The following is a 19,689-nucleotide window of genomic DNA, read 5'->3' on the forward strand; positions in this document are numbered from 1 at the left end:
AAGAATACTCCAAAAATAGGATCCAACTTTATAAAGTGGTTCTGGTTTATGCTGTCACTGAAACATCATATACTGTATCATCATATACTGTACTGTATTCTAGTCTATAGCACTTAGTTACTATTACAGATTACTCATTTAACATAATAAATTGCATTAATATGCACAATTTAAAAAAAAAAACTCCATTTCCACTATTCAAGTAATAAAGTTTTAAAAGCTTAAGCAACAAAAGCCATGTAAAAGGCACCTAAAAAGTACTTAAGTATGCTGTAATGTTGCTACAAAAAAGGGCCTTTAAGCAGCAAGATGCATAAATAATTCACAGCTCTGACTCCTTTAAAACAATGTTTTCCACAGGCCGGTTATTTGTTACCTTTTCTTCTTCCTAACCCATCTTCAGTGGATATGGAAGTTTTATGGATATACCACCAAAACATTAAGCCCAAGTTTATAAATTTAAGACAAAGACAAACTCTAATACAGGAACTCTTATCCAGATTGTCGTGGATAGACTTGTAGGGGAAGGTGTCCAAAAGATCCCTGAAACTATATCCTGAAATCTAGGGAAAGAATCCATAGTTTCATATCCTCAAATAGTTTCTCATCCCTTCAGAAGGTAAAGAACGACTTCTCTAAGAGAGACCAGAAAAAGCTTCTGAAGAGAACTTTGTTTGATGCTACAGCCACAGGAACACAACTTAAGATCTCAATCATATAAAGGTCCCCCCACCCCAGGTCCCTTCTTATAACTTACTTTTTGCTACGTTCTTCATGGCCGTTAGCACTGCTCAACTTGTTCTCATCCTAAGCAGGGTTGATAGAAGAACATCATGAGGACGAAGTGGTAACATTTCAAGTTGTCAAAGGGTAAAGGGAATAGGAATAAGAAAATACAAAACAATTTTAAAACTAATTACTTGTTTATAGTTTAACATGGAAGGCTATAAAAAAATTTAGATGGGTACGTGTTTAACCACTTTGTTGCTTACAATTAAGTCATCAAGATACAAAAATAAAAATGCATATTAACATGTTAAATTTTACTTTCTTATATAGTTAGATATTAAGTTATCCACATTTACAGTTGTTGAAGTGGTTAAATAGAATTTCTAAAAAACATGAATGAAGTCCTGTTTTGAGTTTTATTCCATGTGCTATGGTCCCTTTGGTCAGTACCATGGCTCTATTTCTGCCTAAGCCCCAAGTGGCCATGCTAGCAGCCAGCCACTATCGATTTCCTGTGACCGATGCCATTCCTGAGATCTTCGCCCATTTCCGTTGGAGGGTTGGGACTGTAAGAGCTTGATGCCACCTCTGTCACACATCTCGCCCTGAAGCAAACAGGGATTCACACTGCTTTAGTAATGTTGACTCCCAAGAACCCAAGAAAGTCAATTAATAATCCACCAGTCCAACCTAAACATTTCCTACTTCCATACCTGTTTACATGGAATTACATCCATGTTAAACTAAGACACAAGAATCTTAACATTACAACAGAAAGTAGTTCTTCAAGAGTCTAAGCATTATAAAACTACATACACTATTTAAAGCTAAAAAGAATTCATCCAAACTGGTACCACATGGTCGTGCTATACACTCCAAAACAGACCTATTATTTTAAAAGGTTTAGCGCAATGTTTGTTTTTTAAAGTTTGATCACATCAGTTACAGAAGTGCTAACTTACAAAGCTTACAGTTTGAGACACCAGTGATAATGCATGCATACTGCTATTTTCACCACCAACTGGTGAAGAATGAAAAGACACTTTACTTTTACTGTGATACTGAAATGGGTCAGACTATACTACTAGCCAAAATAATTCCTTTGTAGCTTTTAGTGTGAAATATTATGGCAGGGACTAAGTAAAAATAAAACAATTCGGAGCACAGTAAAACAGTCATTAAGTGACTCTTAAGTTGTGATACTGCCTCCTTTGCTTTAAAAAATTTTTTTCTATTCAGGGATCCAAGAATTTCAGTAATTTTTAACTGAGCAGATCATCACCTGCCTGTTTCAGTATTTACTATCACCAGTCATATATATATAGAAAAAAAAATTTAAATCTCACCCATTTCTTCTTGTAAAACTTAAAAGATTTGCTTGCCATAGACTGGTTATGCTTTGTTATTCTTGGACCCCTGCTATTTTCCCAAACCACTACATTCACCTTTTTGCTATACCAAACTGGAGCTGGTAATTCTTAGTTGAGTCATTTTACCTAGGGGACCACGGTACAGCGATAAGTCACTCAATTACTACCTTATGATTGACAGTTCACACTGGAATCAAAGGTGAATTCATGGGAGTAGAGGTGAGATATCGTTAGGCAAGTCTACAAAGAGAGATAGATGGGCATTTATTCATCACGCTGAAGTGAAACTACTGCACAATATTATTACATCAATAGCATATATTTACTTTTGTAAGTTACACGTAATGCATCTCTGATAAGATAAATCAAGAGGGCTCCGGGGATGTTAGTTTACATTTCAGCAGTAGTTTCGTGATAATGCTAAATTAAGAAATATATAAACCTCACCGACATGTTTTTTCTCACCTTCTTGTAAGGAGCCTCAAGCATTGCTTCAATATCAATATCGTCTGCCATTTTCTCTAATCGCCTAGAAAATAAAAAAGGTAATTCAAGTGAGTAAACATTTTTCAACGGCGCTCAATCTCCTTACCGGACAAACTCCAAAACTTCAGAAAAACCTTCAAAAAGCCCTAGAATGAGTAAAGTAGCACGATGCACTTAACCAGGTTTGGTAATTAAATCTGAAATGTCTCCAAGACTGAACACACGGAAATACATTAAATGTACGATTAAAAAAAAAAAAAGGGCCCACAATTAACTCTAAAAACAGAACCCGCGCGCCGCGAGTTTAGACCTCCTCTTTCCGCGCAAAACCCGCGCTGCCATTTTAGGGGCAAAGGGAAACTCCCTCGGTTGGGAGGGGTTGTATGCCGTGGTAGCGTTCGGCTGGCGCCATGTTGGGAGGTCGCGGCCGGCCAGGCCTCAAAGGGACCGGTCGCCATCCGCCCGAAGCCTCTCTGGGGTCCGTGCCACCCAAAAACCCAAAAATCGAAACGACCGGAAAATAAGGGCGCGGTCGCCGAAATGCAGCTGATTTCTCGAGCCAACCCCCCCTCACCACCGCAGTGCTTAAAGACCGCCTAAAGAGTGCCCCTCAAACCAGACAAAACCCAAACCTCTGAAAAGCTCTGACAATACACAAGCCCGCGACATCTCCTTACCTGTGCGGGCTTTCGGGCCCCTGGGGTGCTTGTATTCGGAAAGGGGGGGGGGGCGCTGCTGCTGCCGCTGTTGCTACTGTTAAGCCGCTAGGCCCAGGCCGCGGTACCGCCCAGCCCGAATTTCGGGCTCCGAGGGCGGATAGGCCCGAGCGAATCTAAAAGAAACAATGGGATTAGAGGAGCCCGCGCGGAAGTTCAGGACGGCGGCTTCGGCAGCTCAGGATCCACCCCTGCGACAGCTTCGGCAAGCTCTCTGAAATGGCGGCCGCTGCTTCCCCGTACTCACATCCACCAACACACATACACACACACAAACACACGGGGCCTCACGGAGCTCTCAGCACGGGCTCTCGCGAGAAGCTGCTTCCAGTTCCAGACCGGAGCAACTGAAATATCGCGAGATATAAGCATAGCCCCGGCGACCATGGCCCAATCTCGCGCAATGATTGCGCCACAGATATTCCCATCCCCCACTCAGAACGGAGCCTTTGACACCCCCTCCACATAGCCGCTCGTATCTCGCGAGACCGCGCAAGAAGCTAGAGCTAAGACAGTTGGTACACATCCCGTCAATCTTTTTAAAAACTGAACTCTGAGTGGACCTCGGTGGTCTCCTCCTCCTTGTAGCGCCTCCTCACAGCGGTCAGAAGGTTTCTCTTACAGAGCTGACCGCCTCTCCCCTCCCCCGGGCTTCCCACCCTGGTGTCTGTCAAGGTCGCCATCAGGCAACCTAGTCCATATGGCGATAGACTACAACGAAAACCGTCATGTATGTATAGATTATCTGCCAGGAGTGAGGAAGTGAAAAAGCATGCAAAAGAGAAGGCAAGAAGAGACCATAGGGGGCTATTGCTGTCGAGTAAAAATTAGGTATTCCGGCCTCTTGGAGCCAGAGGGCTAGACACCGCTAACTAAACACCCTTGGAAATGGTGTAGAAAGGCAAAGAGAAGGTGAAAAAACAAACTGCTTCCGTCGGCAATGGATAAGCTTTTTGCCCCGAACTTTATAGTTTGTCCTTGTGTCAGGGATGCTATTGTTTCCTCGAAAATGTCCTCCATTCCCCTGGGACTTGGCTTTTCGCCCCTTAATTCTCCAGATACCTGGCAGTTAAGAGTATATTTGACTATAAAGCTAGTGCTCCAAGATAAAAGTATTTGAGGGGCACCTGCGTGGCTCAGTGGGTTTTATAAAGCCTTTGCCTTCAGCTCCGGTCATGGTCCCAGGGTCCTGGGAACGAACCCCGCGTCGGGCTTTCTGCTCCGCAGGGAGCCTACTTCCTCCTGCCTCTCTGCCTGCTTGTGATCTCTGTCTGTCGAATAAATAAATAAAATCTTTGGGGGAAAAAAAAAGTATTTGAAAAATTTTTTTGAAAAAAACATTCGGAAAAAATTAGAGGACTTAGGAGCAAAAAGTCTTACATATAAGTCTATTAACAGCTTAGTGATAGGGGGTAAAGATTTGACATGAGATAATTCGGTTCTTAAAAGCTTCCAACACTGTGTGACCTTGGACAAGTAATCTCTCAGAGCTTATCCTCCATTTCCTCTTATGAAGAAGGGGGTAGCATAATTACTAGGCTAAGCTTCTAATGAGACTGACCTAGGTTGATAATGTTCACTCCTAAATTCTCAGTGCTTAGCCTGGTGCCCAGCCAGTTGGATACCCAATAAATGAATGAAGACCTAATAGGAGTATAGTGGGTATTAAATGAGACAGCGACTGCAAAGTACCTGGCAAATATTTAATCCACAAGGAAGTTATCTTCTGTTATTGCTAAACACTTATTTAGAGGAAATCTAAGTGTAAAGGAACTTTACATTCCTGGTTAATTTTCCACACAGGTGTTTCTCTTAGAGGATTAATAGATGACGCATAGTTAGTAGTATTCCCTTACTCCTTTTCACTAAAATTCAGATCCTCTTTTAAATTTTTTAAGTGTTGAAAATCATCACAGAATATTAAAGCATAATATGTTCAAGCTAACAAAAAAACCAAAGTTAACTTTTGCCTTCTCTTTGCCCGTTTAATTCTATTATTGTGACTTGTTAATTGTGCAGATATCAAACCATAAAGGTGTCCCCTTAATATGTTTTTGTTTGGGAACATGACAACACAGAATTTGACTTAAACTCTAGAGTTATTTGGGAATAGGAAGGTTTTAAACTTTCAGTCACTCGATTATTGAATGTTTCTTAAATTGTTTTCTGTTCAGGAGTGATAAGAATGAACCTGGAAATATAGAGCACAATCAAGAAATATCAGCTGGAAAACTCTTCTCTAAAACAAAAGTATTTTTTAATGTTTAAAAGAAAATATTAACATAATATGCTTTTCTTTTTTTTTTAAATATTTATTTATTTGACAGAGAGATCACAAGTAGGCAGAGAGGCAGGCAGAGAGAGAAGGAAGCAGGCTCCCTGCTGAGCAGAGAGCCCCATGCGGGGCTCGATCCTAGAACCCTGGGATCATGACCTGAGCGGAAGGCAGAGGCTTTAACCCACTGAGCCACCCAGGCGCCCCCATAATATGCTTTTCATTCATTTTGCAAAATCTGTCTCTGACTGGCTTATGGACATTCTGCATAAATTAATTTCCTTTTCATGATTTTGTTCTTATTTGAACCAGATGGTCATTGGTTTAAATCATCTCCACCATCAAAAATATTATTCTCGGGGCGCCTGGGTGGCTCAGTGGGTTAAGCCGCTGCCTTCGGCTCAGGTCATGATCTCAGGGTCCTGGGATGGAGCCCCACATCGGGCTCTCTGCTTGACAGGGAGCCTGCTTCCCTCTCTCTGTCTCTGCCTGCCTCTCTGTCTACTTGTGATCTCTGTCAATAAATAAATAAAATCTTAAAAAAAAAAATATTATTCTCGGGCGCCTGGGTGGCTCAGTGGGTTAAGCCGCTGCCTTCGGCTCGGGTCATGATCTCAGGGTCCTGGGATCGAGCCCTGCGTCGGGCTCTCTGCTCAGCGGGGAGCCTGCTTCCCCCCCTTCTCTCTCTCTGTCTGCCTATCTGCCTACTTGTGATCTCTCTCTCTGTCAAATAAATAAATCTTTTTTTTTAAGATTTTATTTATTTATTTATTTTTTAATTTAACAGACAGAGATCACAAGTAGGCAGAGAGGCAGGCAGAGAGGCAGGCAGAGATAGAGGGGAAAGCAGGCTCCCTGCCGAGCAGAGAGTCCGATGTGGGGCTCGATCCCAGGACCCTGGGATCATGACCTGAGCCGAAGGCAGAGATTTTAACCCACTAAGCCACCCAGGAGCCCCTCAAATAAATAAATCTTAAAAAAAAAAAAAAAAGGAATTGCATGCTCTACAGACTGAGCCAGCCAGATGTCCCTTGATACTTGCATTTTAAAAATTAATATTCAGGGGCGCCTGGGTGGCTCAGTGGGTTAAGCCACTGCCTTCGGCTCAGGTCATGATCTCAGGGTCCTGGGATCGAGCCCCACATCGGACTCTCTGCTCGGCAGGGAGCCTGCTTCCCCCTCTCTCTCTGCCTGCCTCTCTGCCTACTTGTGATCTCTCTCTGTCAGATAAATAAAATCTTTAAAAAAATAAATAAATAAATAAATAAATAAAAATTAATATTCAATTTCTAAAGTAAGTGCATTTTAATAGTTATCCTTAAAACTTTAAGACTCGGGGGGCACCTGGGTGGCTCAGTCATTAAATGTCTGCCCTGCAGCTCAGGTCATGATTGCAGGGTCCTGGGATCAAGCCCGGCAGTGGGCTTGCTGTTCTGCAGGAGGCCCGCTACTCCCTCTGCTGTGTTCCTTCTGTAGCTGTGTCTCTCTGTCAAATAGATAAATACAAATCTTTAAAAAAACAAAAGCTTTGGGGCGCCTGGGTTAAGCCACTGCCTTCGGCTCAGGTCATGATCTCGGGGTCCTGGGATCGAGTCCCGCATCGGGTTCTCTGCTCGGCAGAGATCCTGCTTCCCTCTCTCTCTCTGCCTGCCTCTCCATCTACTTGTGATCTCTCTCTGTCAAATAAATAAATAAAAAATCTTAAAATAAAAATAAATAAATAAATAAATAAATAAACAAAAGCTTTAAGACTTGCAGTTTTAGGGGCGCCTGGGTGGCTCAGGGGGTTGGGCCTCTGCCTTCAGCTCGGGTCATGATCTCAGGGTCCTGGGATTGAGCCCCGCATCGGGCTCTCTGCTCTGCGGGGAGACTGCTTCCTCCTCTCTCTCTTTCTGCCTGCCTCTCTGCTTACTTGTAATCTCTCTCTGCCAAATAAATAAATAAAATCTTAAAAAAAAAAAGACTTGCAGTTTTAAAATTTATGAAGCAAAAATTCTAAAATCACTTTTATTTTATCCGCTGAGTTAAATTCAAGTTGAACATGGATACCTAGGTGGCTCAGTTGGTTAAGCATCTGCCTTCGGCTCAGGTCATGATCTCAGGCGCCTGGGACCAAGTCTTATATTGGGCTCCTTGCCTGGCAGGAAGTCTGCTTCTCCCTCTGCCTACTGCTCCCCCTGCTTGTGCTCTCACTTTCTCTTTCCCTCTCTCTCTGATGAAGAAGTAAAATCTTTAAAAATAAAATATAAATAAATTCAAGTTGAACAGACTAAACTCTCTTTTAAAAAAAATTAGCCCCATTTACATCAGGGAAATCTCCTCAAATTTAGTATGCTTTTTATCATTTTTGGGGGTGTAAGTTCTACACCCAACATGGGGCTTAAACTCATGGCCCCAAGATTAAGAGTCACACACTCTTATCAACTGAGTCAGCCAGGCTTTTATCATTTTAACATGTATTATTTTTGAGCACTTTAAAACTTTCCCAAATATGTAAACAATTCTTTCAAATCCAAGATAATAAAATTATGGAGGGGTACTTGGCTGGCTCAGTTAATAGAGCATGTGATTCTTGTTCTTGGAGTTTTAGGTTCAGCCCTGTGTCAGGTATAGAGATTACTTAAAAATAATTTATTCTGGGGGGGTGGAGGGGCAGAGGGAGAGGTAGAGTATCTCAAGCAGGCTCCATTCCCAGTGTGGAGCCCAATGTGAGACTCAATCTCACAACCCAAAAGGTCATGACCTGAGCCAAAATCAAGAGTCAGATGCCCAAATGACTGAGCCAACTAGGCACCCTAAAAATAAAATCTTTTTTTTTAAATATTTTATTTATTTATTAGACACAGAGAGAGAGATCACAAGTAGACAGAGAGGGGGGAAGTAGGCCCCCTGCTGAGCAGAGAGCCAGACATGGGACCCGATCCCAGGACCCTGAGATCATGACCTGAGCCGAAGGCAGAGGCTTAACCCACTGAGCCACCCAGGTGCCCCACACAACGATTTTTAAAGAAAGCTTGTGATTACGTGATATGAATGAATGGCCCTGTACAATGAATAGCCCAGAAGAAAAGATCTATTTTGTAAGCTCATTCTTTTCTGGAGCTGGAAAAAAATAGATCTTTAGCAGTTATTTTCTGGAGGGGGCCCAAAGAGACATTATTTGTCTAAATATCTCTAGATAGGGTACCTGGGTGGCTCAGTGGGTTAAGCCTCTGCCTTCGGCTCAGGTCATGATCTCAGGATCCTGGGATTGAGCCCCAAATCGGGCACTCTGCTCAGCAGGGAGCCTGCTTCCCTCTCTCTCTCTGCCTGCCTCTCTGCCTATTTGTGATCTCTGTCTGTCAAATAAATAAATAAAATCTTAAAAAAAAAAGAAATATTCAGAATGGGTAATTCCATAGAGATGGAAAGCAGACAGTGGTTGCCAGGGAATGCGGGGAGGGAAGTATGGGAATGACTATTTTTTTTTTAAAGATTTTATTTATTTATTTGACAGAGAGAGATCACAAGCAGGCAGAGAGGCAGGCAGAGAGAGAGGAGGAAGCAGGCTCCCTGCTGAGCAGAAAGCCCGATGTGGGGCTCGAACCCAGGACCTGGGATCATGACCTGAGCCGAAGGCAGCGGCTTAACCCACTGAGCCACCCAGGCGCCCCGGGAATGACTATTTTTTTAAAAAGATTTTATTTATTTGACAAAGAGAGAGATCACAAGTAGGCAGAGAGGGGGAAGCAGGCTCCCCGCAGAGCAGAGAGCCCGATATGGGGCCCCATCCCAGGACCCTGGGATTATGACCTGAGCCAAAGGCAGAGGCTTTAACCCACTGAGCCACCCAGGCGCTCTGGGAATGGCAATTTTTTTAAAAGATTTTATTTGTTTGTCAGAGAGGGAGATTAAAAGACAGAGAGAGAGCACAAGCAGTGGGAGTGGCAGGCAGAGGGAGAAGTAGGCTCCCCGCTGAGCAAGGAGTCTGGCAAAGCAGGACTCAATCCCAGAACCCTGGGATCAAGACCTGAGCTGAAGGCAGAGACTTAACCAACTGAGCCACCCAGGCGTCCTGGGGAGTGACTATTTAATGGGTATGAGATTTCCTTTTGGTATGATGAAAATGGAACTAGCTAGCAATGATGGTTGTTCAACACTGCACAATGTAGTAAATGCCAAAAATTAGACCCATTAGCATGGTTAATGATTAATTTCATGTTATGTGAATTTTACCTCAGTAAAAAAGAAGGATCTTCTATGGGCTTCTAGAATAGAGCAAGATGCTGGAGGGAGATAATGCAAATAAAAAGACCCTAAATCTTCGCTTTCTAGTACACATCTCTCATCCTGTTATGGCTTCATTCTGTATTTTCAGGACATTGAAATAATTCCTTAGGCAAATATATACTGACGTTTTACAATGTGTTAGCTACTAAACTAGGCACTAGGAAAACAAACAATAGAGTACAAACACAGTCATGGCCTCTGCTGTCCTGGAATTTATAAACCAGCTGGAGGAGGCAGGCATTGATCAAAAGACTATATCTGAAAAAAGATGCACAACTGTGACAAATGCTACAAGACAGGTTAAGGTGTTATGAAAACATCTTAAAGGAAAATTTAGTATGAGAAAGAGCATTGAATGGGTGAAGAACGTTCCAGTCAAAGGCTAGAATATGCAAAAGGCCTTGTAGCAGGAGGAAGTGTGTTGTCTTTATGAATCTGCCAGAATGTCATGTGTTTGTAGTGACGCAGCTTATGAAAAGCCAGACCATGCAAAGCCTTCTGAACCAAGTAAGGTGATTCAGTTACCAGTTATTTTCTTTCTTTTTTTTTTTTTTAAAGATTTTATTTATTTACTTGACAGAGAGAGATCACAGGCAGGCAGAGAGGCAGGCAGAGAGAGAGAGAGAGGAGGAAGCAGGCTCCCCGCTGAGCAGAGAGCCCGATGCGGGGCTCGATCCCAAGGCCCTGAGATCATGACCTGAGCCGAAGGCAGCAGCTTAACCCACTGAGCCACCCAGGCGCCCCACCAGTTATTTTCTTACCTCCAAATCCATCCTCTCCTTTAGGATTTTGGGGTTGGGAACTTGCAAATATTTCTCCATTGCATAGTGGCTCTCTCTTAAGGACTCCCGACAGAGACTACTAGAAGAACCCTGCATGGCTCATGGGGAAGGATGGAAGCCTCCTTCCTGTTGGCTTCCTGTTGCTCTCTATGGCATCCAGCAAAACTTCTCAGTTCCAGGAGAAGCAGTCCCTTCCCATTGTAAGCAGCTGAATCAGAATGCAGTTTTTCCAACACTTACAGAACCAGTCTCATTATTTCTTCTTTGGAGACACCAGCACGGACTACCCAGGTCCGCTCCTACTCACAGGTCTGGGTCTCAACCCCATGGGGCCCTTCCTCTGAATTCAGAGACACAAACGCCTGTCAAGCAGCATCTCCTCTTTTTTTTTTTTTTTTAAAGGAAGACTTCAAGCTTCTTTTTATTTTATTTTATTTTATTTTTCATTTGACAGAGAGAGATCATAAGTAGGCAGAGAGGCAGGCAGAGAGAGGGGTGGGGAAGTAGGCTCCCCACTGAGCAGAGAGCCCAATGGATGCGGGGCTCCATCCCAGGACGCTGGGATCATGACCTGAGCCGAAGGCAGAGGCTTTAACCCACTGAGCCACCCAGGTGCCCCAAGCATGTCTTCTTTAGATATCTGAATTTCAGCTCTTTTTGGCCCTTTTTAAAAAAAAATTTTTTTTAAAGTTTTGCGTATTAGTAATTTCAACTTCTACCCTTTGTTTCCTCAGCCCTCGGGGGTGGTAGCTGTTCCTACAGTTATTACCACCACAGTACCTTAGATTTCTCCTTTTCTTCTTCAGTTATGTAGTCGACAATCCATTATATTGAATTCTCTCTCTTTTGGGATGCCTGAGTGGGTCAGTGGGTTAAGCAGCTGCCTTGGCCCAGGTCATGATCCCAGGGTCCTGGGATTGAGCCCTGCATCAGGGCTCCTTGCTCAGCAGGAGCCTGCTTCTCCTTTTCCCTCTACTTGCCACATCCCCTGGTTGTTCTCTCTCCCTCTGTGTCAAATAAATAAATTAATTCTTCAAAAAGAAAAAAATAAATGATTTCTCTTTTGTAACATGTGGTTTCTACCTCCTTACATGACCTTGACTGATATATAAGGATCTGACATTTACTCTTCAAGATCCATTTCAAATGCTACCTTCTACATGTCTTTCCCCATTTCCCTCAGTCAAAATTATTCCTTCAGTTAATTTTTTTAAAGATTTATTTATTTATTTTAGAGAGAGAGAGAGAGAGAGAGAGAAAGCATGCTCTCAAGTGGGAGGAGGGGCAGAGGGGGAGAGAGAATCCTCAAGCCAACTCCTTGCTAAGCATGGAGACTGACGTGGGGCTTGAACCCAGGACCCTGAAATCATGACTTGAGCTGAAGTCAAGAGCTGGATACTTAACTCACTAGTCACCCAGGTGCCCCTCCTTCAGTTAATTCTTACTATCTTTCTTAAGGCCTATAGGCTTTTGTTTTTCTAATCATAAGCCAAATCACTCCCACATGCCTAATAATATCCTTCTGTTGCCCTACAATTACATTGAAACCCCATCACTCAAATTAACTCTGGATCTAACAAATTCGCCTACCAATTCTAACAGAGCAGGGTAGGTATAGAGCAGGCAGGAACAGATATGGGTTCTCATCCATTCTCGTACATATTGTAATTCTGTGCAATTTACTTAATCTCTTAGCAAAGTTTCACTTTTCCTAGCCTTGAAGACAGTTCTGAGGAGTAAGTAAAATAATATAAAAAGATTAAGATAATGTATGTGAAGACCTGAGCACCATTCAAAAACATGAGCTATTACTTTTCTTATTAGTTTACAATTTATCCAGCTATGAATACCAAGACCTAGTTTTTGTTTAGATTAAAAAAATAAATGCCAGGGGCACCTGGCAGGTTAAGCGTCTGTCGGTTAACGGTCTCAGTTGAATAAGTGTCTGCCTTCGGCTCAGGTCATGATCTCATGGCCCTGGGATGGAGCCCCACATTGGGCTCCCTGCTCAGCTGGGAGTCTGCTTGTCCCTTCCTCCCCACTTGAGCTCTCTCTCTCTCTCTCTCAAATAAATAAAATCATTAAAAAAAAGATGATTGGGGCGCCTGGGTGGCTCAGTCATTGAGCGTCTGCCTTCGGCTCGGGTGGTGATCCCAGTGTTCTGGGATCAAGCCCCGCGTCGGGCTCCCTGCTTGGCGGGAGTCTGCTTCTCCCTCTCCCACTCCCTCTGCCTGTGTTCCCTCTCTCACTGTGTCTCTCTCTGTCAAATAAATAATAAATTTATTATAAAAAAAAGATGATTAAGTACAGTTATCACAGTTTTCCTTGCAGATTCCCCCTTACTCTCTAGAGTTCTAGTCAACTGGCTTCCTTGTTCCTTAAATATCCAATCTATATTTGTACCACTAAGAGCCCTGCATTTGCTGTAAGTTTTGCCTAGGACATTCTTCTCAACATAGATGCAGCTCTGCCTTCTTCCTATCTCAAGGTCACTAATCAGATGTTACTGTCTCTCTGAGGCCTTCCCTGACCATCCTATTCAAAATGGTGGCTAGCGCTCAGGGCACCTGGGTGGCTCAGTTGATTAAGTGCCTGCCTCCAGCTCAGGTCTTGGTCCAGCAAGTCATGGTCCCAGTGTCCTGGGATTGGGCCTGGTGTCGGCCTGCTGCTCCGCAGGGGGCCTGCTTCTCCCTCTGCCCCTCCCCCTGCTTCTGCTTTCTCTCTCTCTCTCTCTAAGTAAATAAATAAAATCTTTAACAAATGTTTTTAATACAATGCTTTGGAAAATATGCCTTCATTCTCTCTCTGTCAAATAAATTAAATAAAATAAATTTTTAAAAGATTTTATTTATTTATTTGACAGAGAGAGATCACAAGTAGGCAGAGAGGCAGGCAGAGAGAGAGAGGAGGAAGCAGGCTCCCCACTGAGCAAAGAGCCAGATGCGGGACTCGATCCCAGGACCCTGAGATCATGACCTGAGCTGAAGGCAGAGGCTTAACCCAGAGCCACCCAGGCACCCTAAAATAAAATAAAAAAAAAAGAATTAAAAAAAATTAAAAAAAAAAAAAGGTAGCTCTCCCTAACTACTTACTCCCCTTTCCGGCTTTATTTTTCTCCATAGTATTTGTCATCATCTGACATATCATATATTTTACTTATTTCATTGCCCATCACCTACCTGTATTAGACTATAAATTCCATGGAGGCAGGGATTTTTCTTTATTTTGTTAATTATTATATCTCCAGGGCCTGGAATAATACTCAAGACTACGTGGTATGCTGATAAACTTTCTCTCACCAAAAAACCCCCAAAACAAACAAAAAAATGTTGTTGCGTATTGTTTGCCATAGTTTAAATATTACCACTCTGGCCTATTTTAAGCTACCAAAATGAGTATTTATCAGCTCTTGTAAACCATTAGAAGCTGGTTCTAGCACTGCATTATATGTTTGTAACATGGAGTGAACTATGTAATCTGTTTTAACGTCTCAGTTTTCTTATTGTGAAATATCTGTGGGATAATAACAGAACTTAGTTTATAAAACTGAGGTAAAAGTTGGGGCACCTGGGTGGCTCTGCCGGTTAAGCTACTGCCTTCAGCTCAGGTCATGATTCCTCAGTCCTGGGTTTGAGTCTTGGGAATCCAGTCCCACATCAGGCTCCCTCCTCAGGAGGGAGTCTGCTTCTCCCTCCTCCTCTGCCCCTTCTCCGCCCATGCTCTCTCTCTCACATAAATAAATAAAATCTTAAGAAAAAAAAAACCTGAGGCAAAAGTTAAATGAGTTAATGTAAGTAAGGCAGATAAATCAGTAGCTGACACATAGTGTTAACTTTATTATTTTTATTATTTATATATTTATCATATGTACTTTTCTCCATATGCCACCAACGTTGGCTTGTCATTTCTGGTGTTTTCTGCTACATTTTCCAATGTTTGTATTGATTCAAACAGGTCTATCAAGTTCTGTGGCATTCTTGGATCTGGCAACACAATACCTAGTTTGCTGGCCATGGATTTGATGATTTCCAACAGGTATAAAATCTTGGCAACCATCTCTTGAGGTGTTGATTTATTATTGTATTTCTTTAAATATTTTATTTATTTATTTGAGAGAGAGAGGGAGACAGAAAGCACAAGTAGGAGCAGGGGCAGGGGCAGAGGGAGAGGGAAAAGCAGACTCTCTGCCGAGCAGGGAGCCCAATGTGGTGCTTGATCCCAGGAACCTGAGCCAAAGGCAGACATTTTACCAACTGAACAAACCAGGTGCCGCAAGTTTTGCCTCAGTTTTATAAACTAGGTTCTATTACTAACCCACAGGTATTTCACAAATAAGAAAACAGACTTAAGATGGTTTACAAACTTTACTCCATGTGATTTGAAATCACATTTTAAAATTTGTAAGTTATCTTGGGGTGCCTGGGTGGCTAAGTGGGTTAAGCCTCTGCCTTCGGCTCAGGTTATTCTCTCAGGGTCCTGGGATGGAGCCCTGCATCTGCCCCTCTGCTCAGCAGGGAGCCTGCTTCCCGCCTCTCTCTCTGCCTGCCTCTCTGTCTACTTGTGATCTCTCTCTGTGTCAATTAAATAAATAATCTTTTTTTGAAAAAAATTTTTCCATATTTATTTATTTAACAGACAGAGAGAGATCACAAGCAGGCAGAGAGGCAGGCAGAGAGAGAGGGGGGAAGCAGGCTCCCTGCTGTGCAGAGAGCCCAATGTGGGCTAACTCCCAGGACCCTGAGATCATGACCTGAGCCGAAGGCAGAGGCTTTAACCCACTTAGCCACCCAGGCACCCCAATAAATAATCTTTAAAAAAAAATTTTTTTTAAGTCATCTTTACACCCAAGATAGCACCCCATTTATTTTTTTTTAAAGATTTTATGTTTAGGGATGCCTGGGTGGCTCAGTCAGTTGAGCGGCTGCCTTCAACTCAGGTCATGATCCCAGGGTCCTGTATGGAGTCCCACGTCAGGCTCCTTGCTTGGAGGGAGTCTGCTTCTCTCTCTGCCTCTGCCTGTCACTTTGTCTGCTTGTGTGCTCTCTCTCTCTGACAAGCAAATAAATAAAATCTTAAAAAAAATATGTTAAAAAATATTTTATGTTTAAGTCTTGTGTTCATGATCTATTCATTGACTTTGATCATTTTCTCATTGGAGATTCCGCTATAATTGATTGCGATAGATTCCCACCGAAGGTTTTGGGGAGCACTGAGGAATGCAGGAAGCCTTATCATCTGTCTTACCCCACTTTCTTCATCTGTTCACAAAGTCTCAGATGGCCTGTATCTCCCTGCCTAGAAAATATCTGTCCTTAAAGATGCTTGTTTTACTTCCTCTAGGAAGTTGGCCTTTATCCTGCCTACCCTTGCTAGACTCAATCAATCTCTCATTATTGCTCTTATTGGATTGAAATTCAACTTAAACATTTGACTTCACTACCAGATTGTGAGCTACTCTGAAAAGATTGACTGCTTCTTCATCTCTTTTCCCCTCCCCCAGCTCCTAGCATCCTGCCTGGAATGTGCTGGTTGTTTAACAACTATTTGTTGAATTGTTTGGGGTTGTTTTGGAGATGCATCAGTAGAAAGCCAGGATGTAAAGGATGAAAGAACTCAGAAATGGAGCATGTTGCCCAGTGACAATTAAATATAGACAAGCAGGGCATGTTCCCACACAGACAGGAATTTTGTATGATTTCAAAGTCGGCTGCGTGGGTGAGTCTAAAAGTCAGAGAAGATTTCATTGGAAAGGTACATCAGGGCTAATTTGTGAAAGGTCTTCCATGTTCTGCTAAGAACAGTAGCCAGTGTGTCCTGGAGTGGACTTGGACTAGCTCATAAATCAATGATTTAAATGTCCAGGAATTTTGTCAGTCAGTTGACCTCACACTGATAGTTTGAAATCAGGCAGTGTGGGTATTTACACCACAGATAGATCTGCAAATACTGAAAGTCTCCCTTTTTTTTCTCAGAGATACAGTTGTTGATAGGCCCCTGGAAAGTTTTTTTTTTTTTTAAGATTTTATTTATTAATTTGAGAAAGAGAGTGAGCAAGAGCGAGAGAGGAGTGGGAGGAGAGGGAGAAGCAGACTCCTTCCTGAGCAGAGAGCCCAACATGGGGCTCAATCCCAGGACTCCAGGATCATGACTTGAGCTGAAGGCAGATGCTTAATGGACTAAGCCACCCAGGTGCCCCGGCCACTGGAAAGTTTTGGACATCACATTTAAAAGGTTGTCAAATCTTATAAGGTTGTTAAAAAGGTTGGATGAGAAAATACATATGTAAAGAAACTTAGAGAACCTGGCATAATGGAAGTATTCCAAAGATATTGTTTGATATTATCATGAGAAACTTTGAGTACCTGTTTCATGTTAGACATTATTCCATGCACTGAGGATATAGCAGTAAACAAAACAACGTCCCTACCCTTATGAATTTTTTTAAAAAGATTTTTATTTATTTGACAAAGAGAGAGACAGGAGAGGGAACACAAGCAGGGGGAGTGGGAGAGGGAGTAGCAGGCCTCCAGTGGAGCAGGGAGCCTGATGTGGGCCTCGATGCCAGGACTCTGGGATCATGACCCGAGCCAAAGACAGATGCTTAACAACTGAGCCACCCAGGCATCCCACCTCCACCCCCCGCCTTATGAATTCTAAATTCTAAGGAGGTGAAACAGATTTTTTAAAGGTTTTATTTAAGTAATCTCTATACCCTTTATTTAAGAAATCTCTATTATTTAAGTAATCTCTAACGTGGGGCTCGAACTCATGACCCCAAGATTAAGAGTCACATGTTCTTCTGACTGAGCCAAGACTGGCACCCCTGCACTTATATTATTCTTAGCAATGTGACCTTAGACAAGCAACTTCACTTTTCTGGGCTTCCATTCCTTCAGCTGCAAAATGATGATAATAAATAGGATCTCTCTCCAAGGGTTACTGTTTAAAATGAAATAATTCATGTAAAGTACTTAGGACAATGCCTGGCAAACAGTAAATTTTCACTAAATTATCATTATTAGTATTTTTTTCCAGAAGGGATAAAGATTCAGTGTGGAATGGAAAGGGGATGGTGTAGGGGTGAAAGGAAAATTTGGAAAATTTATAGGGAATATAAATATAACTTTTCTTTTGTCATCTGGTCTTTGAAAAGTCAGCACCTAAGGCAACTGGTGGGAGGTAGAAGCTCTCTGGGGCAGGGAGAGTTAAATGTGGGCAAGGTCCAGTTCTCTTGTAGTTGTCAGGTGTTGTCATTTGGGTTTATATAGCGCCTTTCATTTCTACTTTAGCCAAGTATGCAGAGGTTTTTGCCTCTATTTTGCCTCCTGCAGTAAAAAGGGTCCCCTGAAAATAAGAGGATGAGGAGGGATGATGATTTAGCATCTAGGCTAAATAAAAAACTTAAAGACCCACGGGCGCCTGGCTGGCTCAGCGGGAGGAGCATGTGATTCTTGATCTCAGGTTTGTAAATTTGAGCCCCATACTGGGTGTAGAGATTACTTAAATAAATACATTTAAAAAGAAAAAGGAAAAGTGTAAAGACCTGAAAAGGTTTATGAAGTAGTACGGAAAGAAAAAAAAAAGCAATGATATAGACAAGGAGAGCAGAGAAAGTTGAATAAGGTGTGAGAGTACCTGTGACTACCTGTTTCTCCATAATTACCATCCAATGACTTTCTTCAGTTGCTATTTAGAGCCTGGAATTTGGAATCCAGATTTGACATCAGATATGGTTTTAAGCCTAAGGAAACTATGGGTTGTGCTGGGTAGGGTGAAGTCAAGAAGGTGAGATTTCAAAAGTACAAGTGTGGGGCAACAAAGAAGGGGGAGAGAGCTTTGGGGTCTTAGTCAATAAGCAGACAGGAGGGAATCCAGTGGGATTTGAGCAACAGAATGTGAATTACTAATATTCTTCACCACCGTCACTTTTTTTTTTTTTAACATCCAATGTGCATAATTACAGATATACTCACAAGGTTTTATTTATTTATTTGACAGAGATAGATCACAAGTAGGCAGAGAGGCAGGCAGAGAGAGAGAGAGAGAGGGAAGCAGGCTCCCTGCTGAGCAGAGAGCTCGATGCGGGACTCGATCCCAGGACCCTGAGATCATGACCTGAGCCGAAGGCAGCAGCTTAACCCACTGAGCCACCCAGGTGCCCCAATCATGTTCTATCTTAAGTTTTCTTTTTTTCCCCCTTCTTTCTCCTTATTGCAAAATTGCTTATGAACATTGGAAACAAAGTGAATGGCCCCTCTTTGTTTGAGTTACACTTCCTTAGCCTCTACTCCCACTCTCATTTCCCCACATACAGCAAACCAACTGTTTATATATATATATACATTTGTGGATAGAATTTTTTTAGCCCCACCCTGATAGAATAGATTTTTTTTAAAGATTTTTATTTATTTATTTGACAGACAGATCACAAGTAGGCAGAGAGGCAGGCAGAGAGAGAGAGGAGGAAGCAGGCTCCCCGCTGAGCAGAGAGCCCGATGCGGGGCTCGATCCCAGGACCCTGGGATCATGACCTGAGCTGAAGGCAGAGGCTTTAACCCACTGAGCCACCCAGGTGCCCCAGAATAGAACTTTTTAATGTTGTTGAATTTATAATATTTTCCTTAATAACTTGTCCTTTCATGCTTAAGGAGATTGCCTCTACATTAAGATCATCAAGATAATTTCCAATATCTCTTTTAAAGACACACAGGGTGACATTGACATGTGTGATATACACAGTTGTACAGTGGGTCATACACATTTTTTAAAAAAGATTTTATTTATTTATCTGACAGACAGAGATCGCAAGTAGGCAGAGAGGAGGGAGGGAGGGGGGCGGGGAGCAGGCTCCTTGTAGAGCGGAGAGCCCAATGTGGGGCTCAATCCCAGGACCCTGAGATCATGACCTGAGCTGAAGGCAGAGGCTTTAACCCACTGAGCCACCCAGGCGCCCGGGTTATACACATTTTTTGCTAGAAACTGCAACATTACTCATTTCTTTCCTTATCAAGAATGAAAGTAAATAAGAATAACATAATGGGGGGGCATCTGGGTGGCTCAGT

General features: G+C 42.6%; 1 protein-coding gene across 6 annotated transcripts in view; it reads right to left on the bottom strand.

The window, feature by feature from the left end:
• Positions 1–3,573, bottom strand: part of RBM39 (RNA binding motif protein 39) — a 33,921-nt gene extending 30,348 nt beyond the window's left edge. For 3 of the 6 annotated variants that reach the window (XM_047744111.1, XM_047744110.1, XM_047744109.1), the window contains exons 1-3: positions 3,263–3,573; positions 2,565–2,628; positions 758–807 (exon numbers count right to left, since the gene is read on the bottom strand). In XM_047744111.1, the coding sequence (XP_047600067.1) occupies positions 758–807; positions 2,565–2,615 (101 nt within the window). In that variant the 5' untranslated portion in view covers positions 2,616–2,628; positions 3,263–3,573. Of the gene's footprint in view, positions 1–757; positions 808–2,266; positions 2,340–2,564; positions 2,629–3,262 lie in introns of those variants that run through there. The other 3 variants (XM_047744112.1, XM_047744107.1, XM_047744113.1) reach the window with 3 other exon arrangements.
• Positions 3,574–19,689: the final 16,116 nt, after the last annotated feature.

Source organism: Lutra lutra, chromosome 9 (genome assembly GCF_902655055.1).
Source record: "Lutra lutra chromosome 9, mLutLut1.2, whole genome shotgun sequence".
In the NCBI taxonomy this organism is placed as follows: Eukaryota; Metazoa; Chordata; class Mammalia; order Carnivora; family Mustelidae; genus Lutra; species Lutra lutra.